Source organism: Salvia hispanica, chromosome 4 (assembly GCF_029641045.1).
Source record: "Salvia hispanica isolate PSC_SH4W2 chromosome 4, Shi_PSC_v1, whole genome shotgun sequence".
NCBI classification, from domain to species: domain Eukaryota; kingdom Viridiplantae; phylum Streptophyta; class Magnoliopsida; order Lamiales; family Lamiaceae; genus Salvia; species Salvia hispanica.
Genome location: NC_142695.1, coordinates 53,689,488 through 53,706,800, shown reverse-complemented (window position 1 = coordinate 53,706,800; position 17,313 = coordinate 53,689,488). Strand labels below are relative to the sequence as shown.

The following is a 17,313-nucleotide window of genomic DNA, read 5'->3' as shown; positions in this document are numbered from 1 at the left end:
ATGTAATTAGACCAATCTCCATTGTAATTGTATATTACTATTATCTTGTTTAATAAATTGTCTGCCATCCTAGTAAATGTCTTCTAAATGTGCTTTTGTCTATATATTGTGGGAATAATAAGATTTAGAAAAGTTCCTATAAAATTAATCATTTCTTAAGCGAATAAATACTTAAATACTTATCTTATATTCCTTCCTCACAAATATGATATGAATGCTAGTAAAAATATAACAAAATATATATGTATATCGGGAGGGGAGACGTTTCTTCTCTAACCAATAGGTTGAGTCCCAGTCTACGACCACACATAAATGAAAAAATAATATCGGCCGGGGAAGAGCAAAACTCCCCTCACTAGCCTCGCAGGTAGCAGAAATCCAAAACGGAAACAAACTCCAAACCAAAAACGAAAAGAAAATAGATATGCTAAAATAACAGAATCACTAGTGAAAATAATCATAGATCTCTAAGGATTGAAGGAGATTACTAATTACCCTGAAACAAGTATGTTAAATAGTGTGTGCAAAAGCTTCAACAAACCAATGCCAAACAACATGAATTAATCTATGTATATATTCATGTGCCTCACTCTTCAACATTTGATTTCAACAAAAACATCTGTCACAACTCACAACACAATCCACACAACTACTATACACCAGTATTTGTGAAAAGAAGCAAACAACTTTATAGGAATGGCATTGTACACATAAAATAATAGTACGAGAAAGTACTTACAAAGCGCCCTTTTTTGCTGATATTGCATGAAAATTCAAGCTGCCTCTTGTGATAAGATCTCAAGTTCAGCCCACCAAAGGGGAGAGAGTCTCGGAAATGCTGCTTCGGGCGAGATTTGAAGCACCTGTCTTAATATCTGAATGGCTTCCTTCATCGTAGGTCTTGACCTCACTTCTTGTTGCGTGCACATCTGTATCACCTCGCACAGAACTTCAAGCTCCTTGTCTTTTACAGACTCCAAAGCTGGATCAACCAAGTTCTTGAAGCTCTGTTCATTCAAGTGCTGAGAAGCCTGATAATCACAGTTGATGAAAATAGCATCATCATAATACATTAGACTCTTGTTTCAAACATGCATTGATGGAATGGTGGCTAAATGTGTACCCAGTTTAGAAGATCTCCATTCTCTTTCGAGTGAGGAAGCCTTCCAGAGATGATCTCTAGCATCAGTATTCCAAAAGAATAAACGTTTGTATCGACATCAGCAAGTGGAGGCAGTAAGGAATGCTCCGACTCATTTTCTCCAGCAGGAGCTTTTTTGGCCTTGGTTATGAGTTCCTCCCAGAAAGCTACATCAGAGATCTGCACAAGCAAGACTCGATTAGTGTAAAGATTATCGTAGCTAATCAGCAATTGTTGAGAAGAAGAAGACGAAGAAGAACTTTACTTTAGCAGCATAATCATCGGTGAGAAGAATCTCGTTGGAATTCAAGTTGCTGACTGCTAGTGGTGGATTGAGTTCGTGCATGTATAGAAGGCAATATGCAGTTCCCATTATTATCCGCATCCGTGCTTCCCAGTCGAGGTGCTCGTATTCTTCAACTGAAGACACAGAAAATGCTCAAATTAGCAAAGTGTTTTTTTACCAACTTTCATTGATAGCAACATTTACCATGCAGATGTTCAAAGAGAGTGCCGTTTGGAGCATACTCAAACACCATCATCCTTGTGAAAGGTTTATTTTCTTCACAGTAGCCGAGAAGATTCACAAAATTCTTGTGATTCACTCGCGACAAACTATCAATCTGTGAGAAAGGGAAAGCAGAGTGTGGCATTTGAAATGTTTAGATTTTGAAACCTTCCAACATCAAAGACTATATCATCTATCTAACCTTCTTCCTAAATGCAAATTCTGCTTGTTTTGACCATGCACTCGTGGAAGCAATAGCAGTCGAAGCAACACATATCTCTACTCCACTGGATAAAGTTCCCTTGTACAAAGTGGACACACCATCGATTGTGGTGATAATGTTGCTGAAATCTTCACAAGCAGTTTCTAGCTCAGGTCTGTTCAATTTAGGGACCCCTGAAGACGAAGAACATCCATTACAACGTGGGAAAATAGAACATTACACACACTATCATAAAACTATAATGGTGAAAGTTGATAGATTGCTTTAGAGCTCACCTGTAACAAAAGCTTTCTGCAACTGCCCACTCAGTCCAGTCTTCCAAGGAACAATTGTTTTAGCTGCCTTGCTTCTGGAGACGATAAACATAATTGCTAGAAGAATGAGAAAGAAGATTGCAGCCGAAATCCCAATTATAAATATGAGTGATATTCCCGAATGTCCAGAAGTTGTGTCAGGAGGCTTATCCTCTTGACCTAGAGGAGGTGAGGGTACGGGAGGAGATACTTTTGGAACAGCAGGGAATGACCCACTACTTCTGCTTGGAAGAGTTTCTGGGGGCACCAATGGGGTTAGGGATGTAATATCAGGAGGAAGGGCAACAAGGTTAGTGGACTGTTCAAATAGCATGCGGCGCACAGTATTCCCTTCCTCGTATGTGTTCTGGATGACGCGTTGCTCTGGCGGATCTAGATATTGCAGGAGGATGTTCAAAGTCATATCGGAAATGCACCAGCAGATCGAGATATTACTAGATAAAGAAATTGTTACCTGTTAGATTGTTGTAGATATCATCAGCATGAGTCTGTTGTAATTCACTGCCAAAGCTAAACCTTCACAAACAAACAACCAGTTTCCACACATAAGATGCAATTAATAAAAGATGACACATACGACAAATGGATACGACTGTGGCTGCTTACTGCGGGAGCAGATTCAGGTAATGAGGTACACTCCTTTTCGTAGGCGTACGGGCAGAATCTGATTTCTTGGGTTGCTTAGAATTCTGCAATATGCTGCACAATACATGCATCATACAACCATAAGAACACCATGAATGTGTGGAACGGTAGGAAGCGGGTAGATAATTATGACAAATATAGCCTACAATAACTTTATGCCTAGAATAAGTGGGAGAAGCATAACTAGACATGAGCTAAAGAAATTCTGCAGCAACCAATAGCATTGCTCAAGAAAGTCATTGTATGAAGGACTAGGTATTCGAAGTTACTAATTTAGAAAGAAAATGTAGATGTGAGTGTATTAAATTCAGGTATTTTTCTATTAAACGAGGTTAAATGCTGAAAGTGTGAAGCAGATGTTGTATAGCCATGTTTAAAACAAGAAATATTAGGTGACGAGATCCGAACTGAATCTAGCAATGGCATATGTAGGAGAGCAGATAGGAAAACTTTACCAGTGCCCAAATTTTCTATTTGTGCAGCCGATTCCAGAAGCATCAGAAGTTGTAAAGATGCAATCCAACTGCAAATCAGTTAGCAAACTAAGCTTCTCAATCTCCACAGGCATACTTCCTTCGAATCTATTATTACAGAGCAACCTAGGACGACACTCAAATATCAGCTGAGCAAAAAGAATAATGCATTCAGCATCATGAAAGATATTATTACATCAGAAGTGTTTACTTACAAGTGTTTTAGGGAACGCAGTTTGCCTAGTTCTGCAGGAAGTGGTCCGCTCAAGTTATTATCTCTCAGGTCCAATACTTCAAGCGATGTAAGCTGTCCTAACCCTCGAGGAATGTTGCCAGACAGGTGGTTCTTGGACAGGTCACTTGTGGCACAACCAAAATATATTAACCGAGAATATCAATACTATTCAAAAGGATCATAAAAACCAAATGAAGTTCCATGTTATATGCATATTCAAGATAAGGGGTGAGAGAAGACAAAATTAGAGTAGTCTGGTCGATTCTTTTCCCAGTAAGATGTTTTTGTGTTTGGCATAGAAATAAGGTCCGTTCATTCGATGTTCAAATATACAATTGCAAACATATATCTCTGTGCTCACTGCTAACAAGGAGCAGGTATGAAGAAAATACACCTATTTCTAAGAATATCGACCAGACTATCTGTAGTCTCACCAGAAGATCATAATCTGAGGGATTTATGGTGTTCTAATGCAAGATCTGCATGGCGAAAAGCTGTTGTAAATGAGACTCTCATTTTCAGCAACAAGCCAGTATGATAGTAGGGGAAACAACAACATTTCAAAGGTGCGAAAAGTATTTATCACTGAGGAAGGAAAGTGATTTCAGTATGGAAGGAGGAGTTGATACTCACAGAAATCTTAAATGATTTAAATTTCCAAGCTCTGGAACCAACACTCCCTCCAAATCATGTCCATTGAGATCTCTGCACAAAACATATGTTCATGAATTAGGAAACACACAAGTTCATTATACAGCAATAGATAAGTAGAAAGTTGCTTGAGATTTCAAAACAATAGAAGAATTGCTGCACTTGTAAATGAAGATGGAGATCGTATAACGGGACTTACAGCAAGACCACATTACCATCCACACACTCAATCCCTGACCACATGCACGGATCACGGTCATCAGGATTCCAATTTGCTAACGCACCAAAAGGGTCGAAGTCCAACTTCGCTCTGAAATGAAACAACGCCAACCCTGCATATTCCCATTTTTTGTGAAAACTAACATTGCAGGATGCACTAGACAACACTTCACATAATAGTTATACATCCAATTACCTTCAGAATTGAGGGACAAACAACCATGAAATTCCAACGCAATAACCAAAAGCGCGGAACAAAAGAACTGCGTCCCACAAGTACTCCATCTACTACCAGCCATTGCTTGCAGAACCAACAGCCAGGGCTCTACACAAGTTGATAAATATACTCTCCAGCTTTATAGTGCGGATAATACTCCGAGCAATGTCGTATTACTCGGACAAGAAAACACTAAACCGATAAAACTAGATTCACAATCTCACTACTAAGGCCAAAGCTATATGCTATGTACACCAATCTATATCAGCTCTATTTAACAAAATTCGGGTCTGTCATCCTGCATCAGCTCCTACTCTTGCTATAGCTCCAACATCAGGCTCAATGAACTATTTTTAGATTCGACCTTCAACAAGAAGAAATTCCCCCAATCAATGACATTGCCATCCAAACACGCAACGAATCTCAGGAAACAAACTTATCCAATCGAATAACAGAATAACCCTAAAATCAAGCAACCATAGGAAAAGCAAAATTGGCAGGAAACGTAATGTGACAACAGAATCAAACTGACCAGACAATGAGAGAGAAGAATGAAATCTAAAATCCACCCTCTTTTCGAGATTCTGTGGCAATTGACGATTCCAAAAATTATGAAATTGTGAAAATATCGATATGGATTGAAAATTGGGGAATTTTGGATACGAAGAATGCCCTTTCCTGGATGATCTTAGAGGTGAAAACGCTCCTCGACCATCTTTCAGAAAGAGGGGGGAAATGGAGAAGAGATTCTCTCTCTTGTTTTCTCACTCTAAAAAAAGAAGTTAGTCCCATCACCACCGGTCAAATTTTTGTTTAATGTGATGCTACATTTCTTAAGATTAAAATTAATTGCGTTGATTAAATTTGCAATTATTCTTAGACGTGGAAGGAAGGGTAGAAGAAGTAGAGGAGAAGTCTGATGAAATGAAACGGTTAACGCCGGCAAACGATTTCGCGGGTGTTTTTGAACGGGTGGTTGTGCGGGCCCCACCATCCGGAATTAAAGCACGCGCTTTTGCAATCCATGAATCAGTCTCTCTCTCTTCCGACACATTTTTATGCGTGCCGGCCATTTATATTTCTATATAAATTGTTACTGCCTCCTCCGTTCCCCAAAATTTGCTACACTTCAACCCGACACGGGATTTAAGAAATGTAATGGAAAGTGAGTTGAAAAAGTTGGTGGGATATGGGTCCTACTTTTAAAGTATTAGTTTTATAATAAAATGTGAGTAGGAATTAGTTAGTGGAATATTGGGTTCACTACCAAAAATAGTAAAAGTGAAGTGTATCAAATTTTCAGGGACGGACCAAAATAGTAAACTGTATCAAATTTTCAGGGACAGAGGTAGTACATAAAATAGATATTATTGATATTGTTGTTTATGATTTTTATTGTAAAAAATGAAAATTTAACATAATTCAGATAATAAATATAGATGATCTCATATGTATAGCATAATTAATGATTTGACTTAATTTAGAAATCACATTTATATTATGAGTTCATTTTTTAAAATAAAAGAATCCCAATTTTCATTATTTAAAGAAAGAATAAAAGAATCCTACTTTTAGTTCACAAAAATAAAATCACATCCAACACAACTAGGTGTAGAGAGTATCTAGGAAGCCGTTGGCAACAAAGGCTTGCTTGCCAGTTAAAATTCATTTAAAGGATGAGTACAAAGAGAATCATCAGAAATACATTGACAAATATGACTTTAACTTCGAAAATGATGAGGTCATGGAGAACAATGATTGTATTTAGCCACATGAGTTTCTAACTATGACTAGGATTAGCCACTTGATATAAGAAGAGATCTATATAACATATCAAAAATTTATAGGAAAATTGAATATTGCGGATGCCCTAATATATCACATACTTGATCAATGAATTAGGATACTTACAATGCTCCCAAATTTTAGATATGGTACCCGACCCTAATAGAACTCTCTCTATATATAATTGATTTACTTTTAGGAATTATATTATGCGAATTGTTGATTTAAATTTTTTTTTGGAGTTTGTTTTTGTGTTAATAGAAACTCGCACTCTTCTTTTTTTTATTTTCCAAAGTATTCCTTCTGCCAATAGCTAAAGGACTAACCCTCATCCCAATGGCCAGTGCACTAAGCAGTAGGATATTGGCCAAATGATTTGCTCCATTCACATAAGTAGAGATCGAACACTGCGCAATCCTTCTTTTTAGTGCTCACTCAATACAAAAAAAAATCATATTCTCAATGGATATTTCACCTAAATTCAATATGAACTTTGGGCTTTTGGGTCGACTACTTGGGATTCAGCATATATTGATTGTGATTGGGTATATTAGGTGCAAGTTGAATTGGGCCTCAATATAAGAGTAGATTTACTCGACATTATGATTTGAATTTCGCTATTAGTTAATTACTCATATTAATTACTTATATATTTTTTAATATAATTAGCATATTAGAATTTGTTAAATAGCTAATATATTATCTGTCACCCAAAATAATTATACTAATTGAATACATAGAAAATACACATATATAAATCTTATTATGTCTTTTATTACATTAGTTATTTAAACTGGTTCGATTGCCACAATGATAAAAACAAGTAGCTAGGAACTGCTATAAGTCTATAACATTACTCTTGTGTATGTATTTACTCAACTTTTTAAAACTAGTTTAATATTGATTGAAATGGATTGGTCTAACTCAAGAATAATTAAAAAATTGAAAAGTCAATTTTCTCATCAAACAAGAAATGTACGTCCTTAATTATATTTCAAAAATGATCAGCTATACATATAGACTAATATAATATTAGTTTGGAATTTGTAATTTAAAAGAAAACAAGAAAATTGCAAAGGGAAGTTGAAAATCAATACTAATCACTGTCGTGTCGACTCTCAATCAACTAAAAGAATAAAATATAGAAAAAAATATTCCAGCATGATGTCGTTTTATAATTAAATTACATTTTTCAATAAATGTTGCAATTACAGTTACAGTTGAACGATAAGTGCTTATAATTCGTTTGATCAACCACTTAATCAAACAAATTAATAGTCGACAAGAAAAGTAGAACAAAGAATTAATAACTTGGCATTCGCTTCAAAAAAGTAGTAGTGGAGTAATATTTTTCTCAATAGTTTATTTCATTTTCTCTCCATTCGGAAAATCTATCCATCTATATATATAACGTTATCCTTATTAAGGAGTATAATATTCTTCCAAAACATTCATTCTTAATTAAATTTGACAAATGCATTGTATTGTCGGAATCGTAAGGTCTTTTTATAAATAAAAGATTATTTTCAATCTTTTTCCTGATATTATGATGACATCGATCGATGCGTCTTTTTTAGAAGAAAAATGGAGTGTAACTTTCATTACAATTCATACTAAAAGTAATTCTTAATGTTGCTTTCTCTCATTCCATTACAAATATATATGCCACATTGGTCCATCGATTTTAATAAAATAGTTGATACATGTGATTTTTAATTGATAAGGATGCTTAGAATCTCATCATGTAAAAAAAAGGATGGTTAAAATTAAAGGATGGTTAACAAATGAATTGCGCCAAACCTTTTATGGGAGCTAAATAATTAAATATACACTTCTTCTAATTCACATTAAAATTTGTGACGATTATACGCAGCTTTCAAGTAGTATATGAAAATCAGCCCAAATATAAAGATTTTCATAGTTTCTCATAGTATGAATACCAATTGGTCAAAGCCTAATTTAGTCTAATATTTAGCGTATACGTTACATATCTAGGAACTACAATGTTTAGTATAGTGTTCTATAGGAAATAAAAAGTGAGCTCAATGTTTTATAAATAAATTTTTCATGCTAATATTATCAACCTTTGAATAATATTGATTTGAATAACACTTGTACTAGTATTTAACTTTGTTGAAAAAGGATATTGACAATAATTTGAACTGTTGGTAGTCAGAAATTCAAAATAAGTTCAACGGTCATATAATTAGTCAAAAGATTGTAATTCTAAATCTGTATGAATATTTAATTGCTTCAATTTCCACTAATATATATTACGACAATCATAGAGGTAATCCAGTGAATATTTGATGGAATAATGGATGGAATATTTGAATGTGTTACATGCAGATGTGCATGGAACAAGGGTCAAAGAAAAATTATTTAATTTCTACACAGCTAGCCCAGACCAACCTTTAAAATTTTAATCCAGCCCTTATATTTTTCAATATTATATGTTACTGATCACTGACAACTACGTATTGTTTGTTTAATTACAATTTATGACCGATCTCTCATAATTTTGTTATAACCAAAGAAAAAATTTCATGACAACAAAAGAATGGTTAAAACCATTTTTTAATGTTATTAAAGAGACTAATTTATGCGTCTAGTTATATCACCAATGTTTTATAAACTGTTCTTATTATTAGTGTTCAATTAAAATTAGGGGATACAAATAGAAGTATCTTAAAAAACAAGACATTAAAGTAATTTGCCCTCAACTTAGAGATGTTTTTTTTTTCATCATAAATTATGATTATTTTTTTAAAATTTCGGATACTAGTAATTGCGTCTCAATTTTTGTGTCCTTAAAAGATAGTAGTAGGTTTTTTTTAGTGGTTCTTGTATACACATTATGAATTGGTTAACTATTATTGTTGTTATGAGTTATTGGGTTCTGATATTAACTTGAAAATGCAGTAATTGAATTGATCGGAATCGAATCTATGCATGTATAGATCTTTATTTAACTGCATGCGTTTTACACTATCATCAGTATGGATGATAGTATAATTTATTTTTATGAATAATATTAATAAAACATTGAATATCGAATATATATATATAGTCAATGGTATTGTTAGATTATTGAATTTTTTCCGGGTGCAAACAAATAAATTAAAATATGAGGAAAAATCTCGTGAATTTTAGTATTTGTAGACTGATTTCAAATGTTAAATTAACTATTAATTTCTTAAACAAAACTATTAGTTTCACTTAAGTAGAACACGTAAATATAACAAAAATACAAATCACAACCAACTAAATATGACTCATAATAATATTATACGTTTCCAACTATAAAGAAGTGATTTATTTATTTGCCATGACTATATACATACAGTTGTAAACAATTAGCGTAAATAATGAAACGTCTGGCCTGTAAGTACGCAATATTAGGAGTACTAATTACCAGGTGATACATACGTATACAGTATATATAACATGCGTGTGTACTATGTACTATACTTTTTTGTATAAATTATATATTTATTTCTTCAATCATGGCACTTTAATTTGATTTTATTTTCTGAAATATAATTTTTAATTAATTCTTTTTTCTGAAAGTCGTTCAACATTTATTGGTGATGGAACAAAACATTAGTTCATTAAGAGTACAGTTATTCTGGAGGCAAATTCTCCATCCATTTATGACGATCTATGCTACCTTTACTAGATTTTATTTTTAGTTTTTTACTATACCTCAAGTCAAAAATGGCACCCTATCATATATGCTTTGAAAATTATTTCACCTATATAAGTGTGTACGTATTTATACATCTAAGTTTTTTTATGGATCTGCGTACATGACGTGTTATATACCCATGCTACTACATAGTCAACAAACATACATAATCCATGCTAATAATAACTTATTTAGATTAGCATTTACAAGATCCTAACATATTAGTAGGGTTTGTTTTTCAAAAAAACCATTAATTATGAGATCAATTTATCTTTTTGAGTTGTTTAAATACTTATTTACTTAAATAGTAGGCCGGTGATATTGGTTATAACTTGAGTTTTTGCTACATGTAATTGACTATAAAACCCTTGGTAGGGGACCAAAAATGAATAAAAAGTTGGTTAATCTATAAAAACTAATGTGCTACATTCAATTATACTATTGAATGGCCTCGGTTTTAGAAATCTACATTAATTAATCTTATTTAAACTAACCTTGACCAAGCAGGAGTAACTCTTCCTAACATGCCACATTAATTCGTAGGCAAAATAGTAATAATAACAAGTCAAAAGAAGAACTGTATAATTACTCAAGACCATGCTTTAATTCAATTAATTAATAGATACAAGACCGTAAACTATGCACTCTGTGGATAAAAGAAATGTTGTTACATGCATTCTCACGTCAATCATTACAATAATATACTGCTTTATAAATAATTTTAAATAATTAATTAAATAATATTTTGCACTTGACATCTTGGTTGAATGTCGACATCCCTGAAATATTTATACATAAATTCAATGAATGATTCCAGTCTAAAACGAGAAGAATGTCAACTATACCTCCAAATAGAAGACAAGAAATCATATGCTTTTTAAGATGTGTAGGGTTTCAAAATATACTACTCCAGTTTTCAAGCTTTTATACTGTAAGAATGTTTAATTTTTTAAAATTCCATTATCCTCAATTTAAAATAATATAGCCTCTCTCTCCAGTCTCCAGTGTTCTAATTCTCTGAGAATATAAGAAAATTAAAATAAAATAAAAAAAAAAGAAAAAAAGAAGAAGCAAGACTAATGCAAATGTGATACAAGAATGATAAAACTGAACGAATTTAAGTATCTCAGGAAGGAATAATATTATCAAAATCAAAGTGTAAAAAACAGTTCTTATCGTCTTTATATGAGGTTCGGAAACCTAACAATTAAAAAGAAAATTACTGAAATTAAAATAAAAGATTCATCTAGCTCAAGATAATCAGGTTATGCTTATTTAGATTAATCTACCATGCATTAAATAATTAATTATTATATATACTACTTAATTATAATTAATTAGTAATAGTATAAAATTTTTGTCATCGCAAATCTAATTGTTGGTTTAGCGAGAAACGCGAATATTGCCTGACGTAACGCTGTAAATGAACCGATCGGTTAATAGTAAATTGGAAAAAAATATAGAAATTATTTTAGTTATATTGTTTGGTTTTACATGCCCGGGCCGAATTGGAAAAAAATATAGAAATTGCCATCAAAATTGACTAAGTATATTGCAGTTAGATTTCCAACAAGAATGCATCAAATTCCACATAAATGTTCATTCTTTAATTACTGCCATATGCAGCTGTGATGCAATTAACATACGAATATTGGAAGCATTGAGAAATTCTTCGTGGCTGAAAAAAATTCTTGTTAATGGCGATTTGATTTAACTGCATTTTCTTGGTCATTAAATTATGAAAATGATGGGAGCAGTTATTATTCAATAATCATGTGCGGCTGTAAAAATTTAAGGTGCTTTTGGTTTTAGTAGACCGGTAGTATTCGTGAATGACGGTCACATGAGTTATGTAGCATAACATGTATACATTGATCGAGTGCAATCGAGTTGAGGTGAGTCGAGCTAGTATTGTTGTTATACTTAATTCACGTAGCATAAAAACTTAAAGTGCTTTTGTGTTGTACGATCATATCAAATGTTTGCACATATGTTTATATGTGTTGACCTACTGGTAGAGTGGTTAGTGTCTTAGGGAAAAGGTCTTAGGTTTATATCATTCGTGACACGGTCTTTAAAAAATGTTCGCTCACATATATATATTCCCTTCCTTCAACAAATATGTTGGAATACTTTGTGACTATCTATAGGGACAATTTATATTCAGTTAAGAACGTTAATTTACGTTTCTAAGTAGATCAGCATCTACACTTCAAAAAGCGTCCAGATTCTTAGTGTCCCAAATAAAATTAAAGGCGCAAATGAAAGCGTCCAAAAAAAAAACTATTGATTTAGGACCATTTTCTTTGCACTTTTAAAAGAGTCAATCTAGTAATTGCTTCTCTAATTTTGAGGCCTTAAGATGAATTTGTTGTAATGGATGCAATATCTGATATTCTTTATATATATTAATAAATGAACATAAATTTAAAGGTCGTATTACGGTAGACTCAAGCTGAAACCTTCGATTTAAAACATTAACCACTCTACCACTTGGCCAACACACACCATATATATGATATACATAGTGTGTACATAGTGTAATATTTCATAGATATTTATTTTTGGAAACCCTAAATAATGATGAATAAATAATGAAGCACATGGGGACAGAAAATTGTGATTTCACATTGTGGACAAACAAAGTCTTTGTTTAGGTAAGATAAGGTTGATACGGAATCCATTTTCAAAGTGATTTCTTGGAAAGCATATAATGCCCAGAAAGATCATTTATTTTTAATTGATCAATAGATAAATCAAAGTCAGCAGAGTCACTAGCTGAGATGAAAAATAAGTAAATATCACTAAAGCAATTAAGATAATCACATGACTAGATGTGAAAAAAAATTATAAATAGGACAACTGTCATAGAAAAAATTAAAAGGGTTTTTATTTTTAGGGAAAGTCACATGTTACTCAACAGCCAATGGGTCCCCATTCTTCATCTGTATCCATAATTCAAGAATTATTGCATTATTACACACTACACAACAAGTTGAGTGTCCGACCATCGTTGAATTTTCATTTTTTACAAGTTTGCATGAAAAAGTCTAGGTAAAAATCTCCATATTCTTACGAATAGTCGTCTTTGGAATTTAATTCCATTGTTGAAACAAACTTCATAATCTCAACCCTCTCTTTTTTTTTCTCTCTCTCTCGTTCACACCCTCTCTTTATCCATTCTTCCATCTTCTTGATCAAAAATTTCCCCAATTGGATCATCTTGTTGGTTTGATTCCATCCTTGATTCACTTAATCATCAGAAACGCATCGATTGACGGCCGACCGAGAACCACGGGATCGAGGAATGAAGATCATCAGTTGGTGCTAATAGAAGATCGAATACAATTGATCAGCCTCTGATTATATATCTCAAGGGTTTGTATATGTCTTGATTTAAATATTTACTTCATTAGAAAACCCTGATTTGAACCTTTTTGTTTAGTTTTTAATGAATTTACTATTTCTTGAATGGTTATTGGTTTGATGCTTTTCTATAGCTTTTCAAACTTTACAAATTAAGAAGATTATAAAAAAAATCTATTTATAGATTGAGATTTTGATGATCTCTGCAGATACATCCTTTCTAGCTATGATATGTATACAATTAACTATTGTATATACATATTTAAATTATTGTATGCTGCATGTAATACTGCCACTCTTTCTTTCTATCCCATTTTTAGGGTTTTTCTGTTACATCATATCTTGAACTGTTTATTCGCAAATAATGAAGATGTAAAGAGTAGAAAAATAGCAAAAATATGAGAATTTATAGAACATTGAATAAATTTCCTCTCTCAGTAGACTCTCAGATTTCCACTGCTTTGATTTTCAAGTTATTCTAATCTTATCTGGAGGTATAAATTTTTACTTGGAAACATGAGAATATTCTTTATTTTGCCCCCTTAAATCTATTTTCTTATTCATCCATGTTTTATTTTAATTGGGTAAGGTGAGGGTGGATTTATCATTTATGTATATCTGTATAATCAAACTCTTTCAATTTCTTCATATAAATTCAACTGTCTTACCTGCCCTTTTGGAGTTTTTTTAATCAAATCTACTTCCATCAATGAAGCTGAATGTAACAATCAATAAATTCCATACTTTACCATGATCTGATTATCCTTTTTCTGATGATATTTTCTATATACATGTATACTCTTATCCAAGAGCCCTAGTTAATGAATCTGTATGTTTCTTGGTTAACTCAAATGTATACATATTTCTGTAATTTAACCTAATTTGATCTTATTAAAAACAGTTGAGTCCCAAGAATTAATAATGCTCAATAATTCGAGTACTCCATTAATAATTTAATAATGAAATCCAACTAATATTCTTCCCTACTTATTCTCTAAATTCTTATACAATTCATATACACATGCAGGTTTTGTATTAGTAGTAATGACCTTACAAGGATAGTGTCCATTCCAAGACAACATGGCATCTTCAGATTCCTCGGAAAACCTCTCTTCGATCGACTTGAACGAGGAGGCCGGAAGCAATGTAGTAGGTGATCCCACGATTGAAACATCGGGCATAGACGACACTTCTAAATCCGAAGATGGCAAGGATAAGAAGAATTCAGTTCGCCAATACGTTCGATCCAAAATGCCGAGGCTTAGATGGACTCCTGACCTTCATCTCTCCTTTGTTCATGCCATTGAAAGACTAGGTGGCCAAGAAAGTAAGTTTTAATTACCACTACACATATTTTTAAATGCATGATTTCTATAATAAATTTAGGATTAATTATTTGAATATCAATTTTTGCAGGAGCCACTCCTAAAGCAGTGCTTCAATTGATGAATGTGAGAGGATTGAGCATCTCTCATGTCAAGAGCCACCTGCAGGTGCACAAGGCTAGTGTAACTTACTACTAATATGTCTTCTTTGTAAATAATTTTTCTAAAAATTATATATAATAATATTTCAGATGTATAGAAGTAAGAAGCTGGACGAATCCGGACGAGGTATGTACATCTTTCACATATATGTACACTACTATTTAATTTCAATTTTATGAAGTTTTTGTGATTAATATTTGGATGCAACAGTAATAGGTCAAGCAAATAGGGTTTACATTCAAGGGAGAGGCTACTTCTCTACCTCATCATCAGCTTACACTGAAAAATGCAGCCCATTTCATGAGTTGAGAATGGAGAATGGTGGGATTGTCTTTGCAAAGAATTCGAATAATCAGCTCGATTGCTCCATTCCATTTCCACAAAATTTGAAATCTCATCACAATTATGATCATATCAAGCCTCTATCTTCTTCCAGGTTCGTGTAAATTTGCTACGTACTCTAATGTCTCATATTAGTTGTGTAAGACGGCTTATAGACCAAATGAGCGCTCTCTCCTAATATGCTAGGGTTTGTACATTTTTTTGGTAAGGCAGGTACCATCCATGGGCTTCATATCGCCATGAAGCGAAAGTGAGGATTGAATCCGGCCGGATCCATGCATTGTACGAGAGCTACTCAAACAGCGGCCCACTCAGGCCGAGCCAATTCCTCCAAGGAAGAAGATGGCCTTCTAGAGAATACATCCATAACCAATCCAAAGACAAAGAAATCTCCAAATCCAACAACATTTGGATCAATTCAAGACCACAATCTCGTTGGAATAGTAATTCAATCGATAGCATCAGGATTAATCATCAGAAATCGCCTCACGGTCCCAAGCCATTCACTCTCGAAAATCCCTTGAGGCTTCAGGTAATTAATTAGTTAACAATTTTCATTTCACCTCCAAAAAATTTGTAATTATTTAGCACAAACATGTTCATCATTAATAAATCAAATCATCTACAGATGAATGAGGATTTGAAACTAGGATTGAGCCTCAGTTTAACCAGCAACAGCAAGGATATTGGCGCGGATCACTCGGATATTAACACGAAGCTTTCGCTTGCTTTAGCCCCTCACTCATCCACTGCAACATAGCTATACATTGATGATTTTTGATATATTATTTGATCATATATAGCTGATGAATAATATGCACATTTTATTGAATATATACGAAAAAAGTGGCTTTAGTACTTAAGATCTGACCGTGTATGCTTGATAGCATGGTAGTGAGATCTTATAAGTACTTAGTCTTTTTAGTAGGATACACTTAGAAATTAGGTGCATTTTTGCATTGAGAGACATGAATAATTAAAGTCTGTATTTTATTTTTCTTCATATGTAGTCTCATTACTTACTCTTTTGAACTTTAATTTTACTTATGTTTTAGATTCTCAACTTTTTTTTTTGGTAGGTGAGCTTTGTTGGAGTTCTTGGTTTTGCCACATTCAATTATTTAATTTAAATATTATTGAATTTTTAATAAGGAATGATGGGTAGTTTGGTCTAACACAATACATACAAAAAAAATATAGAAATAAAATTTTAATGCAATCATATGGGAAAGGATGGAATTATTTAAGAGAATACTATAAATGGTGGATGGTTATCAGTCAATTTGCAATCATATTTAACAATTATTACCTTGACCCCTTTTAATAAATTACATTAATTGAGCTTGATTATGATTTGGACTGGCAATTGAACAACAGTGCCTAAAAAGTCCTCATTTTAATTAATTATTGAATGTTGTACTGGATTTTCGTCTTCTTTTTTCTTATTTTTACACGACATCGATTCTTATGCAATTTTCGATGAGGAAATCTAAACTTTCGTAAGATAATAAAACACCCATTAATTAAGCCATATTCAGAAGTTAAAATGATTGATGTATCTTATTTTATATTATTATTTATTTACATGATATTAACGTGAATGGCCATATTAATTTAGTATTTAATTTATGCGTGGATTGGACCCCCACACTTTGACTTCAAAGGAGCGGCAAATATGATTATTTTATCCGTACTAACTCCTAACACTTAAATTAGAATAATTAGTGATGATTAAGTAGAACAAGTAGGGGACCCCATCATCGTAAATAAATGAGAAATTATGTTAACAACCTATTTTTCCTGCCCTAATTCGTTAGTCGTGATATAGTGGCCATGTTGTATTAATTTGCTATTATTGTTGGTACTAGTTAATATTGATATCATGGGCCAAATATTGTAGGCATAAGAAATGTTAGAAGCCCATCATCTCGGGCTCAAGCCCAATTATAAGTAGGTTTATTAGGCCGCTGGACTCCTCACAAAAAATGATATTGGGCTTTAGTAAAAAATTTGATAATG

The 17,313-nt window shown here is 33.0% G+C and overlaps 2 protein-coding genes across 4 annotated transcripts; one reads left to right on the top strand and one right to left on the bottom strand.

The window, feature by feature from the left end:
• Positions 1–544: 544 nt before the first annotated feature.
• Positions 545–5,521, bottom strand: LOC125193934 (protein MALE DISCOVERER 2-like). 2 transcript variants are annotated; one of them, XM_048091884.2, is made up of 14 exons: positions 5,159–5,521; positions 4,606–4,990; positions 4,390–4,522; positions 4,173–4,244; positions 3,520–3,663; positions 3,287–3,430; positions 2,793–2,885; positions 2,641–2,702; positions 2,148–2,558; positions 1,852–2,045; positions 1,632–1,764; positions 1,407–1,561; positions 1,124–1,321; positions 545–1,031 (listed from the first exon to the last, which is right to left on the bottom strand). In XM_048091884.2, the coding sequence occupies exons 2-14, from the start codon at positions 4,706–4,708 to the stop codon at positions 774–776; spliced, it is 2,100 nt and encodes a 699-aa protein (XP_047947841.1). In that variant the 5' UTR covers positions 4,709–4,990; positions 5,159–5,521; the 3' UTR covers positions 545–773. The 2 variants fall into 2 exon arrangements, with proteins under 2 accessions (XP_047947841.1, XP_047947842.1); XM_048091885.2 differs by lacking the exons at positions 4,390–4,522; positions 4,606–4,990; positions 5,159–5,521 and adding an exon at positions 3,974–4,033 and having other exon boundaries at positions 4,173–4,215.
• A 7,531-nt stretch (positions 5,522–13,052) lies between these two features.
• Positions 13,053–16,332, top strand: LOC125193939 (uncharacterized). Of its 2 annotated transcripts, none has more exons than XM_048091893.2 (7): positions 13,053–13,477; positions 14,493–14,792; positions 14,882–14,967; positions 15,042–15,078; positions 15,163–15,388; positions 15,508–15,826; positions 15,923–16,332. In XM_048091893.2, the coding sequence occupies exons 2-7, from the start codon at positions 14,546–14,548 to the stop codon at positions 16,052–16,054; spliced, it is 1,047 nt and encodes a 348-aa protein (XP_047947850.2). In that variant the 5' UTR covers positions 13,053–13,477; positions 14,493–14,545; the 3' UTR covers positions 16,055–16,332. The 2 variants fall into 2 exon arrangements, with proteins under 2 accessions (XP_047947850.2, XP_047947851.2); XM_048091894.2 differs by having other exon boundaries at positions 13,063–13,477; positions 14,882–14,958.
• The last annotated feature ends 981 nt before the right edge of the window (positions 16,333–17,313 follow it).

Coding starts and splice junctions, on each gene's coding strand:
- LOC125193934 (XM_048091884.2), bottom strand. CDS start 4,708: ATGGCTGGTAGTAGATGGAGTACTTGTGGGACGCAGTTCTTTTGTTCC. Junction 2,886..3,286: donor AATAGAAAATTTGGGCACTG/GTAAAGTTTTCC, acceptor TGTATTGTGCAG/CATATTGCAGAATTCTAAGC. Junction 1,765..1,851: donor AATTTGCATTTAGGAAGAAG/GTTAGATAGATG, acceptor CCTTTCTCACAG/ATTGATAGTTTGTCGCGAGT.
- LOC125193939 (XM_048091893.2), top strand. CDS start 14,546: ATGGCATCTTCAGATTCCTCGGAAAACCTCTCTTCGATCGACTTGAAC. Junction 15,079..15,162: donor GCTGGACGAATCCGGACGAG/GTATGTACATCT, acceptor TGGATGCAACAG/TAATAGGTCAAGCAAATAGG. Junction 15,827..15,922: donor AAAATCCCTTGAGGCTTCAG/GTAATTAATTAG, acceptor AATCATCTACAG/ATGAATGAGGATTTGAAACT.